We start from the raw sequence: 18,819 nt of genomic DNA, 5'->3' as shown, positions 1-18,819 counted from the left end.
GCGCTCGCTGCTGTTAGTATTCTTGCACCTGTTTTTGTTTTTGTTGTACGTTCCTGTGGAAAAGTGACATCACTTAGTGTGAACCCTTGGGTTTAAACTCCAGCTTAGGGCACCGGGGAACTGGGGTGTCTGGCTGGAATTAACGCACCCTAATACGTGTCTTCACAAAGGCAGAAGTCTGTGGGCCACGCCTGGGAGCGGTCTGCAGCCTAGTTCCTGTGTGGTCCAGCGGGCAGCTGACGGGCACTAGAGCACTGGTGGCTTCTCCTTGGTCCTGCAGAATGGACCCCGCGAGCGAAGGCCGTGGGTTAGGGAAGTAGCCGCGAGGGCAGCTCCACCCCTCCACGTGCTCTGTTTCCTCCCTCGGGGGAGGGAGCTTGCCAGCTGTACCCCCACATCAGCCAGGGCTCTTTGAGGCCCAGGGGCAGCAAAGTGACAAGGGCTGAGTCAGTAGAACAGGAAACCCACGTTGAGTGGGATCAAACCTAGGAAAAATCGATTTAGCTATAGAGTTGGTCGTATTGGAAATAGCCACAAATGGAAAAGAAGTGTCCAAAGGATGATGAATAGCTTCTACTAGAATGATCATTAGAATATGTTTAAAAATACCACCAAATGAATAGGACACTCAAGGGAGAGGTTTTAGGAAATAATAAAAATCAGTGGTCGCCGTAGTAGGTATAGGCGTTGTGGTTTGGGGTCTTGAGTCTGGCAAATCATTTTTCTTAATCCCATCTGAAGCTGTGGATTGTAAAGCACAGTGTGCAGCTTTCAGTGGGAAGAAGCTGGCCAAACCAGGGCTGAGTGATGGGCGCCCCAGTCACACGGGCCCTGGGTCTACTCAGGGTTTTGTTCCTAGGAAACCAGAGGAGAAGTCTGGTTGTACTGACTGGATAAACAGGACAGGGACTAGGGAAGGTCTCCTGCTGTCCCCGTATATAATTGTCCCGCTTCAGTCCACACACGCTGGAAGGTAATTGTTTCTATCCCCGGCTGGTGGCAGGGGGAGACTCTTACTTCCTTTTACCATCAGGGTTGGCTGTAGGCGCTGACTTCTGTGCGGCTGTATGGGAAGTGGTCTTACACTCAGTATTTCGTCTGTTCTCTAATCGTTTCGTGTTGGTAGGTTGTATTTAAATCGTAAGTTTCTGATAGTAATATAGGTACTCACTGAAAGCTGTGTTTTTTGGTCTGAAGGCCGCACACACACACACACATATGTACATATATGTATTAAATGCTTATTTCTTTCTAGAGAAAGCGAGTGCTCATGAGCGGCACGGGGTTAGGGGTAGGGCAGAGGCATGGAGAGAGAGTCCCAAGCAGGCTCCGCACTGTCGGCACATGAACTGTGAGATCATGACCTGGGCCAGAATCAGGAGTCATGCTCTTAACCGACCAAACCACCCAGGCACCCCATGAAGGCAGTATTTTTGTTAGTATTTTTTTTTAAATTTTTTTTAATGTTTTATTTATTTCTAGGAGAGCGAGAGAGAGAGACAGCGTGAGCAGGGGAGGGCCAGAGAGAGAGGGAGTCACAGACTCTGAAACAGGCTCCAGGCTCTGAGCTGGCAGTCAGCACAGAGCCCGACGCGGGGCTCGAACCCACCAACCGCGAGATCATGACCTAAGCGAAAGTCGGACGCTCAACCGACTAAGCCACCCAGGCGCCCCTTTTGTTAGTATTTTTGTTAGCTGTGTCGTTTTGGTGTTGCAGATGGTTTTAAGCTTCCGTGAATTCCATGATTGACCAGAGAAGAAAAGAACAATGTAGAAATCCTCTACATATATGTGAAAGACAGAAGAGATTCCTGAGCCTGTGTGGGTGGTTTAAGGTCAGAGACCAGGCAGCGCGCTGAGGAATGTCTGTTTCCAGGGACTGAAGAGGTTCAGGGAAGGATTGTGGGAAGATGTTAGTTTGAACATTCTCCTGGGTATATGCTGAATTCTTTATAAAATGCTAGAATTCTAGGGAGCTTTAGAACCAGGAAGTTTTAGAAGTAGGGAAAAGAAATCATAGAACTAATCATAGAACTGGAAGAAATAATTGTCTGTCCTGCATTTTCCACATGCGGAAACTGAAGCGTTGAGGGTGTAGCTCGCGCACGGGTGTGCTGTGAGACTTGCCAGGTTGAGCAAATAAAAAAAAAAAAATAGTAAGTCCCTTGCAGTATGAGGACAGACTGACACTAAAAACCTTTTTTTGTTTTTCAGAAATTCAAATTTGGGTGTCATGCTTTTTATCTGGCAATTGTACGTAACACTTAGTCATTTTATGGGTTTGTGACCTTTTTGGTAGATGATAATATTCTATAAAAAAACTTAATTACATATTTAAGTTATGTAGCTTCACAATGTATGTACTCTTCTGAACCTTGGTGTGTGTGTGTGTGTGTGTGTGTGTGTGTGTGTGTGTGTGTGTGTGTGTGTTTCCCAATCAGTATATCTTAATAAGATCTTTTCCCATCACCCCATATATATGTACTTTTTAAAGGCTCTTTAGTATTCTGTTAAAACTGAGGTATAAACTAGTTGTTCTCGTGGGTCCCCTGGTGATGGACGTCAGGTGATTTCTAGCTTGTCACTCTTACAGAAGTGCAGCAGTAATAGCTTTGGATGTGTTTCTTTGCTGTAAAATAAATTCCAAGCAGTAGAATTAGATTTATATATCTTTTTATGTTAGCCAGTTTATATTACCAGTCAAATATTAGAATGACTTTTCTCTTCCTTGCTACCAGCATTACTGAACTTTTTAATCTTGAACTTTGGTCTTACGCACAGTTGAGAAACAGAATCTTTCCTTGATTTCCATTTCTTTAAGAATAATTAGAGTTTGGCATATCTTTATAAATGTTAGTTTTTATTTTATTTCTGTTACCTGGTCATGTTTTGGCTACTCTTTGAGTTCTCTATAAGGGCTCTTTATAGTTTTCATGTAACATACAGTGTTTACGTCACTTGTAGATTTCCTTCTCTTCTTGTTTCATTTTCCTTTTTCATCCTTACTTTTCATTCATTCTTGCTGTGATCAGATTTCTCATTCTTTTCCTTTGTCTTCTTCAGGCCCTGCATTTCTCTCAAGAAGGTGAAAAGCATCCTCTACAAGGGGTCCCTGCGCTCAAGAGGCTTATGGTTTAAAAAAAAAACTTTTTTTATGTCTTTATTTTGAGAGACAGAGACAGAGAGCGAGCAGAGGAGGGGCAGACAGAGAGGGAGACACAGAATCTGAAAAAGGCTCCAGGCTCTGAGCTGTCAGCACAGAGCCCGACGCGGGGCTCGAACTCACACACCGTGAGATCATGACCTGAGCTGAAGTCAGACACTTAACCAACTGAGCTACCCAGGCGCCCCAACCTTATGCTTATTATTCTTAGAAATAAAATGCATTTGTGGATAATTTTGCTTTGTTGGGAAATATATCAGCTGTGTATTTTCTGGATTCTGAAACCTAGAATATTATGCAATATGAACAAAACTAGTGTGATGTCCCCAATTTAGATTTTATAAAATTCATATCAGGAACTAGCCCATTTTGTATACTGACTTAGCCTTTGGATATAATTCCTGGCGGAGTTTGCTCTGGGCGCCCAGAAGGACCAGAGAAGGATGGCAGCTGCTGAAGGTTTTGAGTATAGTCATGAGATCTTTGGACAAGGAGAAAATTGACAAACAAGCATTGAGAATAATTAGAGGGATGACATCTGTGAGCACTGCCAGCAGGCAAGGAATAATTGCAGTGTACTCAAGGTTTCTGAAATGTCACTGGGATGGAGCTTTTTTAATTAGTTCTTCCTCAAAAGTTTTTAGCCAGAGTCGGGTGTGTGTGCTGCACAGAGAATACGTTTTAATGGGAAAAGAGGATTTGCTTTTTAGAAATTAATTATGAAAAAGACTTCTGCAATAGAGCAGTAATCCTGGAAAATGAGAAATGCTTGTACTTTTTTCTTCTTACAGGATAATTGCAGACGTCATGGTGATGTTTCTTTCTGGACATTTGCTCATTATTGTAAATGTTTAGAGAAAGTAAGGGAGAGTCTGTTCCTTGTGTCTTTGCTGTGGCATTAACCAGATGAAATCATGTGTCCTTTATTCACTGTGTGCCCAGCAACTCATTTTAATGTCTTTATTTGATACCTATGATCTATGAAGTGAGTTGAAGTATATGTTAATTTTGAAAATATTAGCATCAGAGAAGTTCAGGATTCTTGTATACCATCTAATTTATCCCTATCTACTTTTTATCTACTAATAAACAGTTTAATTTCTGTTAGAAAATACCCCCCAGGCTGTCCCCCCAAAAGACATATGAGTATGAATTTCATGACAGTGAAGGTTGTTGCTTTTAAAGCTTTATTGGGATTTCACTTAATCTTCTTGAAACTTGAGAGCTTTGGTTGGAGTTTAGCATATCTTCATTGTTCTCTCCTCTCTCTTTTTTTTTAAATGTTTTATTTATTTCTAGGAGAGAGAGAGAGAGAGACAGCGTGAGCAGGGGAGGGTCAGAGAGAGAGGGAGACACAGACTCTGAAACAGGCTCCAGGCTCTGAGCTGGCAGTCAGCACAGAGCCCAACGCGGGGCTCAAACCCATGAACCACGAGATCATGACCTGAGCGAAAGTCGGATGCTTAACCGACTAAGCCACCCAGGCGCCCCCTCTCCTCTCTTTTTTTAATGTTTATTTGAGAGAGGGAGAGTGAAAGGGAGAATGAGAGGGGGAGAGAGAGAATCCCAAGCAGGCTCCATGCTCAGCACAGAGCCCCATACAGGGCTTGCTCTCACAACTGTGACCTGAGCTGAAACCAAAAGTCAGATGCTTAACCAGCTGAGCTGCCCAGGTGCACCTTCATTGTCCTGTCTTGATTGAATCTTCAACCTTGCATACTGAGAAGTGGTGGGAAGGGTCAAGTAAAATGACAAAGATATGCCTTTGGATAGAAGTAATAGAGATCTTTGGAAGTTAATAAAAAATATTATCATTGTAGGGGCACCTGGTTGGCTCATTCGGTTAGGTGTCTGACTTTGGCTCAGGTCACGATCTCATGGCTTGTGAGGTCGAAACCCGCATTGGGTCTGCACTGACAGCTCAGAGCCTGGAGCCTGCTTTGTATTCTGTGTCTCCCTCTCTCTCTCTGTCCCTCCCCTGCTTGTGTTCTGTCTCTCTCTCACACAGATAAACAAACATTTAAAAAAATTAAAAAAATATTATCATTGTAAAAGAAGATTTATTAGCCAGATTGCATAGACTAAGTTATGATTGTGGGTCATGAGATGGTAGAGATGGAAAGGGTACATGGGAAACATGGGTTAAGAGAAGTGCCTCCTTTTTCTCTCCCTTTTTTTCTTTTAAGGTGCAGACACTTGAATATGTTTATATATTAATGGAAAAGTATCATTTTTAGAAGAGAGATGATAGATGGCATAATTTATGAGCAAAATCCCAAGGGTGCTGTGGACAAATGTAGGATCCATATGAGTATGTATGTATACTAATGAGTGGAAGGATTAGTATTGGATGGGAGTGTTGAAGGAGAGGAAAGTGTGGCTATAAATTGTGAGTGACCGGAGAAAATTACAGAAATTCTTGACCACTCAGGTCAGCGTTTTTCAACATATGATCCCCACAATATTGGTGTTCCTTTGTTTGGACCACAGTGAGTTTGGTAGCTTCAGAAGACAAAAAATGAATGAACAATTTAAGTCACATACAGCTCACAAAATTGAAGTGTCCTCTCATTGTTATGACTTGACTGCTATTAGCTTTTTATTTTTACCAAAAACTATCGATGAACCTTTGGAACAGAGTTACCTTAAAGTTACTGGTCCATATGCATATCATGTTTTCTTTAAGTGATCGTTGGAAATTGGAAGTTTGAGAAACAAACTTTCTTTTAGTCAGATTTGAAAAAAGAAGAAAAATGTCTTCTGGTGTGACTAGGAATGCAGTGATGAGAGGAGGTTATGTTTGTATCAGACATGTCCCTTGGCTTGGAACTTTAATTAGAGGGCTTTGACAGATGCTTTCTGCTGTTCATCTACATTTACTGAATTCAGCACTTCCTTCTTAGCTCTAGTGCTATAAAAACAGTTATGACACAGTTTCTGTCTTCAAGGAGCTCACTGTATCAAAGAGTTGGTTATATAGGCATGCAAACAAATATGTACGTAAGCACCATGACACTTAACAGTTAGTTACAGGTGTAAGAATAGGTCTTATGGATAGAGTTCTGTGTACAGGAAGGGATGATTCAGTCTTCTGAGATATCACTAGGGGGAACAGAATCCAGGAAAGTTCAGTTTTTTTTTTTTTTAATTTAATTTCTTTTAAAAATTTACATCCAGATTAGTTTGCTTATAGTGCAACAGTGATTTCAGGAGTAGATTCCTTAATGCCTCTCACCCATGTAGCCTTTCCCCCCTCCCATAACCCCTCCAGTAACTCTCTGTTCTCCTTAGTTAAGAGTCTTTTATATTTTGTCCCCCACCCTGTTTGTATATTCTTTTTGCTTCCCTTCCCTTATGTTCATCTGTTTTGTGTCTTAAAGTCCTCGTATGAGTGAAGTCATATAGTATTTGTCTTTCTCTGACTGACTAATTTCACTTAATAATACCCTCTAGTTCCATCCATGTAGTTGCAAATGGCAAGATTGCATTCTTTTTGATTGCCGAGTAATACTCCATTGTATGTACATGTACACCATATCCTCTTTATCCATTCATCCATCGATGGACTTTTGGGGTCTAGGAAAGTTAGGGTTTTGAGGGATGAACTCATTAGTCCTAAGTGGGAAGGAGTAATCAGCATGGAGAAAACTTGGAGACATAAGTCAGCATGATCTAGTTGAGCATTTGTGAACAGTGTTTTGGAGTGTCAGATGCAGTAACTCCCTGAGGAGAGGGCATATATTTGTGTCTCTGAATCCTAGTAGAGTGCATAGCACACATTACCCTCAATAATTTGTGGAATGTAGTTGAGTGGGAGTTATAGTGAATGTGCCTCGTATGCCCTGTAAACCACTCCAGAAGTCATGCTTCTGAGTGGGACAGTATTCTGTAGTGATTGGAAACAAATATCTCCAGCATTTGAAATAGATCAGATTCATATTTCAGAAAGATTCCAACATACTGTGTGAGCTAGTTTGGGAAGTGGAACAAGTCTGAGGCTGGAATACTGGTGAGGAAGCTCAGGTTGAGAGGCAAGAAGTCATGAACCAGAGGAGTGAATGTAGAGGAGAGGAGGAGCTTGAATTGGCTTCTGTGGCTCAGTAATGAGGCTTCTAATTCTGTGGCCCCTTCGAAGGATTTGGTTGCTTATCTTTGAACCATCTCTAGACATTCTTTTAAACATTTTCCCTTAAGTTTATTTATTTAAGTAATCTCTACACCCAACATGGGGCTCGAACTCATGACCCTGAGATCAAGGGGTCAGTCTCCAAATGAGCCAGCCAGGCACCCCTCTCCCCTTTCTTGGAAAGATTTCACCGTTGGATTTTGAGCATGGTGAATGGAGGACTGGTTAGAATATTCCTCTTTGACTCAGTAATTGGCTCTCGGTGGCAAAAGGAGCTAACCATTATTGGGCACCAGATTATGTGTTGGGTTTAGAATTTTATTCTGTTATGGAAATCACTATAGTTTTATACATTGTCACATTTGATTCTGATAATGTGAGGGTAGGTATTAATCATTTCTTTTTTGTTTTATAGCCTCAGGCTAAGATACTTGCCCAATCTCATAAAGCTAGCAAAGGACAGAGTCTGGACTTGAACCCACATCAGTCTGACTCCAGAACTCCTTTTCTTATATAAAATACTAACAGGGATTTCTCATTTCTTGCAGTGCTTATGCAACATTAGGATTGGCATTTTGTTGATGTGTTAATTTAAAAAATTTTTTAATGTTTATTTTTGAGAGAGAGAGTGAGTGGAGGAGGGGCAGAGAGAGAGAGGGAGACACAGAATCTGAAGCAGGCTCCAGGCTCTGAGCTAGCTGTCAGCACAGAGCCTGATGCGGGGATTGAACCCATGAACCGTGAGATCATGACCTGATCTGAAGTCAGATGCTTAACCTACTGAGCCACCCAGGCGCCTCCGGATTGGCATTTTAAAGAAACAGCTTCTAGTGCTTCATGAAAAACTTTAACTTAGAACTCTTAGAATTTATTTTGAGTCTGTTTTTAGGTGTTTATACCTTTATTTTTTTATCCCTATCTATTAGTAGGCATGAGTCTGTTGACACATTGACATTTGAGATTAAAATAAATTACATTTACAATACAATAAAAATCATGTGTACCTCAGAATTGAATTTGGAAGAAGTTACTGAAAAATATTTTCCATACAAAACAGTCCAATAACTGACAGCAGTACCTCCACGCACAGCTGCACGTAAGGGGTAGTCGTGCTCTGCTCCCATGGACGCAGTGTCTGTACTGGCCTTCCTAAGTGCTGTTTAAAATGCAGATTGAAGGAATTTGAGGAGAACAAAAACTTGTTCCTTTCTAATGGTGCTTTACCTAATATTTCTAATGTTGCTAAGATATTTTAGGTTTCTTAGTCTGAGCACCAGGGTTTTTTCTTTCACCGCTATGAGAAGGAATGGTTCTTATAGAATGTCTGCAGATATTAATGTCTTTTTTTTTTAAACTTCACATGCTGTCTACTGAAAGATTTGCATTTCTTTTTTTTACCCCAAAGAGAATTTGCTATTTAGAAATAATTACTTGTTAGGTCAAGTTTTGATTTGAAAGTCTGTGTATGTATTTTGCTATTACTCGCTCAGAATGTATGTTGAGAATGCAAGTTAATTTCAGTAGAGTATGGTGAAATGTACTAATTCAGGAAAACTAGAAATACCGTAGATACATCCTTGATAATGTGAGATTATGACAGGGTTTTCAACTTAAAATTTTTTAAATCACTCCTCTTTGAGGGTTTTGAAAAACAACTATTGAAGTATCATTGACACGTAATAAACTGCACATGGAAATGTACAGTCTGGTCAGTTTAGAAGTATGTATGTTCTAACAAAAACCATCATCCCCCAGAGTTTCCTGCTACCCTTTTATAATTCTCTCCCACCTCTCTCCACACCCTTACAAATCCCCTAGATTTCCCTCATCTGCTTTCTTTAATTATAGACTAGTTTGCATTTTCTGGAGTTTTATGTAAATGGGATCATATGTTATGCACTCTTTTTTTTGCCTGGCTTTCACTGTGCATAATTATTTTGAGCTTTATCCGTGTTGTTACAATAATTCATTCCTTTTTATTGATGAGTGGGTAGTTTGCCATTGGTAGATATACTACTTTTTTTTTCCATTCACCTGTTGGTAGACATTTAGAATGTTTCCAGTTTTTAGCTATTGTACATAATGCTTCTTGGGATATTCATGTACAGAACTTTGTGTGGATGTATGCTTCCTTTTCTCTTGGGTAAATACCTAGGAGAGGAATGGCTAGATTAATTATATCTTTAAACTTTAAGAAACTGCCAAATGGTTTACCGAGTGGTTGTAGCATTTTACATAGACTCGAGATCTTTCTTCTTTTCTAATATAAGCATTTAGAACTATAACTTCTCCCTAAGTAATACTTTATTAGCATCCTATAAATTCTTATTTGTTATGTTTATATATGTATTTTTAAAAAATGTTAATGCTTATTTTTGAGAGAGAAAGAGACAGCGTGAGTGGAGGAGCGGCAGAGAGAGAGAGACACACACAGAATCCAAAGCAGGTTCCAGGTTCTTAGCTATCAGCACAGAGCCTGATGTGGGCCTCAAACTCACAAACACTGAGATCATGACCTGAGGTGAAGTCAGACGTTTAACTGATTGAGCCACCCAGGTGCCCTGTTACGTTTGTATTTTTATTTGGTTTGAAATACTTTTAAATTTCTCTTTGATTTTGTTCTTAACCATGGGTTATTCCCAGATATGCTATTCAGTTTCCAAATAGTTGAGGATTTCCCAGAGATCTTTTTAAATGATTCCCAATTTAATTTCATTGGGGTTAGAGAACACAGTTTGTATGACTTAAATACCTTTATATTTATTTATTTATTTAAAAAAATTTTTTTTTCTAGGAAAGAGAGAGAGAGAGACAGCGTGAGCAGGGGAGGGTCAGAGAGAGAGGGAGTCACAGACTGAAACAGTCAGAAACAGGCTCCAGGCTCTGAGCTGGCAGTCAGCACAGAGCCCGACGCGGGGCCCGAACCCACGAACCGCGAGATCATGACCTAAGCGAAAGTCGGACGCTTAACCGACTAAGCCACCCAGGCGCCCCTTAAATACCTTTATATTTATTGAGACTTGCTGTATGGCTCAGAATATGGTCTATCTTGGTAAATGTTGGCACGTACAGGAATATGTATTCTCTTACTGGGTAGAGTATTCTCTGTCCATTAGGTCGTGGTGGTTGATGCTGTTAGTCAAGTCTTCCATATTCTTGAAGAATTTATTCTATTAAGTATCAGGAGTGGGGTCTTAAAATCTGCGACTGTAATTGCAAATTAGTCTCTTTCTCCTTGTAATTCTGTCAGTTTTCGCTTTGTTTATTTTTAAAAAATTTTTTTTAAAAATTTATTTCTGAGAGAGAGAGAGACAGCGTGAGCAGGGGAGGGTCAGAGAGAGAGGGAGTCACAGACTGAAACAGGCTTCAGGCTCTGAGCTGGCAGTCAGCACAGAGCCCGACGCGGGGCTCGAACCCACGAACCGCGAGATCATGACCTGAGCGAAAGTCGGACCCCCAATGGACTGAGCCCCCCAGGCGCCCCTGCTTTGTGTATTTTGAAGCTCTCTTACATTAGGGATTCTTTTGTACTCTTGATGGGAGTGACCTCTTTTTCATATGAAATGAAAAAGCTTTCTTTGTCCCTGATAATATTTATTGCTCTGTAATCTAATTTGTTTGATATTAAAGAAGCCACTTCACCATTCTTTTGACGAGTGTAAAACAAGATATATCTTTTCCCTTCATTATGTTTGACAGATTTGTTTTTATGGTATGTTTCTTGTCATTGAGTTGTGCTCTTTTGCGTGACAATTTTACCTCACATGTTGAGACCATTTATGTATAATGTGATATAATAAGGTTTAAATCTATAATTTTGCTCTTTGTTTTCTACTTGTCCTGTGTGTTCTTTGTTCCCTTTTTCCTCTTTATATAACTTGTTTTAATTAAAAAGACTTTTTAATGTTTACTTATTTTTGAGAGAGACGGACAGAGCGTGAGCGGAGGAGGGGCAGAGAGAGGGAGACAGAATCTGAAGCAGAGTCAGGCTCCCACAGAGCCCAACATGGGGCTCAACCTTACACACCATGAGATCATGACCTGAGCCACAGTCAGCAGCTTACCTGACTGAGCCACTCTAGCGCCCCTTTATATGACTTATTTTAGATGGCATAGTTTTATGATTCTTTTTCATTTCTCTTGTTATGATTTTTTTGGTATTTTGTGTTTGTTGTTTTTTCTAGATTTGATAGTATACATCTTTAACTTCTCCAACTTCAGGTGATATCACCCCACTTGTGTATGATATAAGAATGTTACAGTAGCTTATTTACATTTATCCCCTCGAGTTTTTTCTGTTAGTGTTGTCATACATTTTACTTATCCTTGTCATAAACCTCTCATATATTGTTACTATTTTTGTTTAAACAATTATGTTAGAGAGATTTTTGTAATGAGAGAAAGTATTCTATATTCACCCTTGTAGTCATCATTTCTCTTGCTCTTCCTTCCTTTGGGTTGATCCATACCTGAGTCTGGTATAATTTTTCTTCTGCCTGAAGGCTTTTCTTTAACATCCTTTCAGCTCTGTCTGAAAGTTTTCTTTTTAGTTTGTTTTTGAAAGATACCTTCACTTGGTATAGAATTCTTGGTTGATAATTTAAAGTGCTTTGGAGATGTTAGCTGCTCTTTTCTTGCTTGCATTGTGTCTGATGAGAAATCTGCTGTCACACTTACCTTCGTTTCTGTGTGCCTAAGTGTGTCTCTCTTTTACCCCCCTGTGGCTGCTTTAACAATGTTCTCTTTATTACTAGTTTTGAGCAATTTGATTATGATGTGCCTGGCTGTAAGTTTTTCTTTAATGTACTTTTTTTTGTGCTTGAAATACCCTAAAATTTTTGGTTTTGTAAGTTTTTTAGTTTTCAGCAAGTTTGCAAAATTTGGCCTTTGTTTTCTTCTGTCTCCCATTTCTTTCAGGGACTCCAATGACATGATTAGTAGGGTATTTAAGATGATGGCATGGTTCTCTGATGCCCTTTTTGTTTTTTTAAATTCTTTTTTTCTGTATGTTTCATTTGGCATAGCTTTTAATTTTTTTTAATGTTTATTTATTTATTTTTGAGAGAGACAGAATACCAAGCAGGCTCCGTGCTGTTGGCTCAGAGCCCAACATGGGTCCCGAACTCCGTAACCATGAGATCATGACCTGAGCTAAGATCAAAAGTCACCCAACCTGACTGAGGCACCCAGGAACCCCTAGTTTCTAATATTTTAGTTTCACTAATTTTTCCTTGGCAGTTTAATCTTCTGTGAATCCCATCTAGTGTCTTTTTTTTTTTTGTAATCTGAGACACTGTAATGTTCAACTGTAGACGTTCAGTTCTGATCTATTTTATGTCTTACTTGTTTTTAACTTTTCAAGCGTGTGGAATGCAGTTACAGTAATAACTTTTAATGTCCTTATCTGCTGTGTCTTACATCTGAGTCAGTTCTGGGTTAATTTTGATTGACAGCTATTTCTCCTAATTGTAGGTCTTATTTTTCTGTGTCTTTGCACGTCTGGTAATCTTTGATTGGATAGTAGATGCTATGAATTTTACCTTGTTGAGTGTGGGGTATTTTTGCATTCCTGTAAATATTCTTGAGCTTTGCCCTGGGGGAATATGATTAAGTTGATTGGAAACTGTTTGCTCCTTTAGATTTTTGCTTTTAGCATTGGTTCAGTGGGCTTAGATTAGCATTTAGTTTAGAGCTTATTATTCCCCAGTGATGGAGCAAGACCTCTAATGCTCTTCCCAGTGCTTTCTGAGTTAGGTGCTCTTCTTGTCTGGGTAGGGAGATCAGGCACTGTTCTCAGAGGTGCTGGAGATTGCTCCTCTTCTCTTTGGGTTGGTGCTCTCTCTGACTATGGGTGGTTTCTTGCTAAGTACTCAAGGGGAACTCTTCAGGTTAGTGCACTCCTCTCACTGTGCAGCTTTCTTTTCTCTGGCTGCCTTGGAGTTCTAGAATCTTAGCTATGTCTCCCTCACTAAGGAGTCCATCAGGCTGGCCTGCATCCCTTCCCTGGACCACGATGATCTTTCTTAGGGAAGTAAGCTGGGACAACTTCTTATGTACCAGGAATCTAACCTTGACTGGAAATTTCTCTGGTCTTCCGGGAATCTAGGCTTGGCCCATGAACTTAGGCATAAGCTAATTTTTCTTGTCTGACTAATTTAGGGTTTATGTTGCAAAAAGAACACAGGCTCATTGCTTTTATTCTTTGAATGCAGTTAAAGATATCATTTCCTGTTTCTTAGATTACCAATAATGTATCACACCCAGCTGTGTAGAACTATGGCCTGATTGTAGTGTCTTAATTTTCTTTTGCTTTCTTCCTTTTTAGAATGGGTATGGAAATATTAGATAGGAAAGAATAGTTGACATAGTATTTACCTCATTCTTACAGGGACTTTGGTCAGTTATGATAACTGCCATACGCCATCGTGGCATTGTAAGAAAGAACCTTAAATTGTTTATTTTCGGTGGATATCGAACCTCTGTTTTTTGTTTATTTTTTCAGGCTTTAGAATCATCATCTCTTGGTACTAAATATTTTTTGAGGTCCATTAAAATTACATTTGAGTCTTGATGTTGTTAGTTACAATGTCCCTCTGTTTCATATGCTCTTAATCTGTCGTGTTCAAACAGAGGCGGTCCTGAAGATGATTCCATCCACATCTTGAGTGTTGATGAGAAGAACAAACTGGGAGCCAGGATTATCAAGGCAGAGATGATGGGAAATATGGTATGTCTTCTGTGGTGTTCCTAGGAGAATAGGGTTAACTATTTAACTTCTTACTAGTAATTGTGGAAGTTTCTTCACAATGTTGGCTGTAGCACAGTTTGAAAACTGCAGCTTATTGATTCTTAATGAAATTCTTGAACATATCTAAAACCTGTACTGTCCAATTCTCAGTAAATTGTCTACTTTTTCTATCAGGTGTCTGAAGTTTAAGATCCCAGGGCATGAAATATGTTTAAAAATTTTCCTTTGTCTTTTCCAATTCTAGCATAGCATATTTGAGGGAAATAAAGATGTCATTGTCTTCTTTCCTTTTTTTTGCCCCATATTATTGAGAGCATGTATTGCTTTCTTAAACTCCCTTACTCAGGAAAATAACAAATGAACTCCTAAAAAAAGATGGTTAATTCATGTAGCCATATTTTAGTGCAGTACATCTGTGCCTGATAAGTGTTTGATGCCTTATATAGATGAGCTCACTTAATTTCCATTATAACGTTATGATTTAAGACTGAGTGGCCTTAGAACTGAATAGAAAATATGGATGATTTGGTGCGAGCTACATCTGTCTGTTACTTCTGTATTCTGGTGTCACATTTCTGATATACTCGTGCATGTGACATCATACGTGGCAGAAGAACAAATCCAGACAGCTTTGCGTGGCGTGACTGAATAGATCTCCTCCTCGTCATGTGTGTGTCCTGCTCTCAAGTCCAAATATAAGTGGTCTTTGCCCAGCCTTCTGTTTTGTTGTACTGTCAGTAGGTCACTGTTTGGTAGGATGAAAGTGGCCAAACAAGACGCTTCTGTTTTTATTAGTTCGTGTGTCTACTAAAAGGCGTATCTTGCACACGCTGCTCTTTCTCATTGAATCTGGTCCTTGGTACACTGAACTTCAGAAAGCTCAGCCCCGAAACTGGTAAGAGAGACAGCCCACCAGGAAATAATAGCAGGGAAATAAAGTCTGAGGGTTGAAAGCGCACAGAGGAATTAGTTTACACTAGTGAAAGAGAGGTCACCAAGTTAGGAGGTTAATTTATGTTACCAGAAGTGTCCCTTTGGTCAGGGAGCCCCTGCAGCGGGAAAACACTGTTCTCTGCCTGCTCATATGCTTCTCTTTGTTTTTTTACATGTCACTTGTTCTCTCTACATTTGTATAAACTTCTAGAGTAAAAATGAAATATATTCAGAGTTCTTATTTAAATTACTTAACAATAAAGAAGGTAATATGTTAACTCCTATTATGGCTTTCTTGTTACAGTAACTGAAATGTTGAGTCTTGGATGGTTATAGTATCCAAGGAATTAAAAAATTTCCTTCTTCAGGTTCTGTATTTTCCCCATGCCTCTGTCTCTCCGCTAGAATATATGTCCTTGTAATTGCTTACTGTCAAAGCATAAACAAATGCTATGGGCATTTGAGACGTGTGTAACTGAGATGAATTCATTAAAAAGCAGTCCACGAGGCTATCAGTTGCTAGGTGAATTTGGGTCACTGCTGCATGGGTGTTCGCTCTGCTCTTTTTCCTTCTGCGTGTACATGTGAAGTACTCTACACTGAGGAATTAAGTGAGCTACATATGACATTCATTTTTCTTGTCTTTCCCTCTGAAGGAATTAGCTGAACAACTTAAAGCCCAACTTGAAAAGGCAAATAAATTCAAAGACACTGTAACACAGAAACCCTCCAAAATTTCTGGAGTGGAGGTGAGTAAGAAATTTTGTTCGTATACTACTACTCCTGGGTGGTGCTAATATTTTAATGTAGGATCTTTTCTATATCTGTGCCAGTGTTTTGATACGTGCATTTGCTTGTTTGCTTGTTTTAAAAATTGATTTTCATGTGTATTCTCTTATATTCCATCACGGTGTCCCAGTGGAAAAAAGAGAAACCCGGTTTTATTTTGGACTGTATCACTTACTGACTTCATACAAATCACACTGGTCCTTAAATTCTTCACTTAAAGAATGAGAGACTTGAACTTGGTATTATCTGTTTCATATCAAACAAATTATTTTGTTCCAGGATTCATTTATCCATCTATTCGTGAGCAAAACAGATGGAGACAGCTGCCTGCATGGGGTTTCATTTGGGTAGGGAGAGACAGTACACAGCAAAAATGCAACACTTGATCTTAGCCAGAAGGCCAAGAAGCGATGTATACAACAAAAATAATAAATTGTATAGCGTGTTGCAAGGTGGTACATCCTGTGGCAGGCCAGGGGGCATCTTGAGTGCCCAGTGCGGGTGGCTGTGGGTACACACGCTATTACTGAAAATGTGATTGAGGCTTGCTGTGCAACAGCAGGTCTGTGTATCTGAGTGAAGAGCTCTCTGGGCATGAGGAGCAGAAGATGTCAGGGTCCAAAGTTGGGAACATGTCTTATGTGTGATAGGAACAGCAAGGAACCCAGTGTTGCCTGAGTGGAATGATTGGAAGGGAGGGGTTGGAAGATTCAGATTTGAGAGACTGTGGGAGGCCAGGTCATGTGAAGCTTGAAAGTCAGGATCAGGGAAATTTACCCAAGGGACACAGGAGTGCTGATGCATAGGGGCACATGTACCCCAATGTTCATAGCAGCACTCTCAACAATAGCCAAAACATGCAAAGAGCCTAAGTGTCCATCGACGGACAAATGGATCAAGAAGATGTGGTTTTATCTATACGATGGAATACTACATGGCAATGAGAAAGAATGAAATCTGGCCATGTGTAGCAACATGGATGGACCTTGAGGGTGTTATGCTGAGTGAAACAAGTCAGGCAGAGAAGGACAAATACCATATGTTTGCACATATAGGTGGATTAGGAGGAACTTAACGGAGGACCGTGGGGGAAGAGAGGGGAAAAATAGTTGGGGAGAGGGAGGGAGGCAAACCATGAGAGACTCTTGAATGCTGAGAACAAACTGAGGGCGGGGGGGGGGGGGGGGGAAGGGGGGTGATGGGCATGGAGGAGGGCACTTGTGGGGATGAGCACTGGGTGTTATATGGAAACTAACTTGACAATAAACAATTTGTAAAAAAAAAAAAAAAAGGAAAGAAAGTAAGTCAGGTTCAGGGAGTGGGTTTTTATTCTGGGTGAGGTGGCATTAAGGGATTTTCAGCGGAAGGTATATTTTGATGAGACCATCCTGACTTCTTTGTTAAGGGTGGACTGAAGGATCATGAGGGCAGACTCTGGAATCCAGTTAAGGCTCCAGCAGTAATAAACACACATCGTGGTGCAGGTGCCCCTTCAAAACAGCACATCTGTGTCCCTTGGATAAATTCCTAGTAGTGCAGTTGCTGGGTCATAGGGTAGTTTTGTTTTTAAATTTTTGAGGAACCTCCATACTGTTTTCCAGAATAGCTGCACCAGTTTGCATTCCCACCAGCAGTGCAAAAGAGATCTTCTTTTCCACATCCTTGCCAACATCTGTTGTTGCCTGAATTGTAAATATTAGCCATTCTGACAGGTGTGAGGTGGTATCTCATTGTGGTTTTGATCTGTATATCCCTGATGATGAGTGATGTTGAGCATCTTTTCATGTGTCAGTTGGCCATCTGAATGTCTTCATTGGAGAAGTGTCTATTCATATCTTTTGCCTATTTCTTCACTGGATTATTTGTTTTTTGGGTGTTGAGTTAAGTTCTTTATAGATTTTGGATACTAACCCTTTATCTGATAATGTCGTTTGCAAATATCTTCTCTCATTCCGTCAGCTGTCTTTTAGTTTTGCTGATTGTTTCTCTCGCTGTGCAGAAGCTTTTTATCTTGACGAGGTCCTGAGAGTTCATTTTTGCTTTCCTTTCCCTTGCCTCCGGACACATGTTGAGTAAGAAGTTGGCCAACGGCCAAGGTCAAAGAGGCTATTGCTTGCTTTCTTCTCTAAGATTTTGATGACTTCCGGTCTTACATTTAGGTCTTTCATCCATTTTGAGTTTATTTTTGTGTATGGTGTAAGAAAGTGGTACAGGTCCATTTTTCTGCATGTCGCTGTCCAGTTTTCCCAGCACCGCTTGCTGAAGAGACTGTCTTTATTCTATTGGATATTCTTTCCTGCTTTGTCCAAGATGAGTTGGCCATACATTTGTGGGTCCATTTCTGGGTTCTCTGTTCTGTTCCATTGATCTATGTGTCTGTTTTTGTGCCAGTACCATACCATCTTGATGATTATAGCTTTGTAATACATCTTAGAGTCTGGAATTCTGATGCCTGCAGCTTTGGTTTTCTTTTTCAAGATTGCTTTCGCTATTTGGGGCCTTTTGTGGTTCCGTACAGATTTTAGGATTGTTTGTTCTAGCTCTGTGAAGACAGATGGTGTTATTTTGATAGGGATTGCATTGAACATGTAGATTGCTTTGGGTAGTATTGACATTTTACCAATATTTTTTTTTTCCTATTCAGGAGCATGGAATATTTTTCCATTTTTTGGTGTGTGTCTTCTTCAATTTCTTTCGCAGGTTTTCTATAGTTTTCATTGTATAGATTTTTCACCTCTTTGGTTAGATTTATTCCTAGGTAATTTATGTTTTTTGGTGTAGTTGTAAATGGGATCAATTCCTTGATTTTTCTTTCTGTTGCTTCACTATTGGTATATAGGAATGCAACTGATTTCTGTGCATTGATTTTATATTCTGCAACTTGGCTGAATTCATGAATCAGTTCCTGCAGTTTTTTGGTAGAATCTTTTGGGTTTTCCATATAGGGTATCATGTCATTTGTGAAGAGTGAAAACTTTACCTCCTCCTGGCCTATTTGGATGCCTTTTATTTCTTTGTGTTGTGTGATTGCTGAGGCTAGGACTTCCAATACTATGTTGA

The 18,819-nt window shown here is 40.0% G+C and overlaps 1 protein-coding gene across 1 annotated transcript in view; it reads left to right on the top strand.

The window, feature by feature from the left end:
- LOC120227099 (CWF19-like protein 2) overlaps positions 1-18,819 on the top strand; it is an 84,837-nt gene that overhangs the window by 40,845 nt on the left and 25,173 nt on the right. The window contains exons 9-10 of the mRNA XM_039225258.1: positions 13,920-14,016; positions 15,627-15,719. Of these exons, the coding sequence (XP_039081189.1) occupies positions 13,920-14,016; positions 15,627-15,719 (190 nt within the window). The remainder of the gene's footprint in view (positions 1-13,919; positions 14,017-15,626; positions 15,720-18,819) is intronic.

The sequence above is a fragment of the Hyaena hyaena genome, unplaced genomic scaffold (genome assembly GCF_003009895.1).
Source record: "Hyaena hyaena isolate Hyena2069 unplaced genomic scaffold, ASM300989v1 scaffold_1996, whole genome shotgun sequence".
Lineage (NCBI taxonomy): Eukaryota > Metazoa > Chordata > Mammalia > Carnivora > Hyaenidae > Hyaena > Hyaena hyaena.
This window is presented reverse-complemented; position numbering and strand designations above follow the sequence as displayed.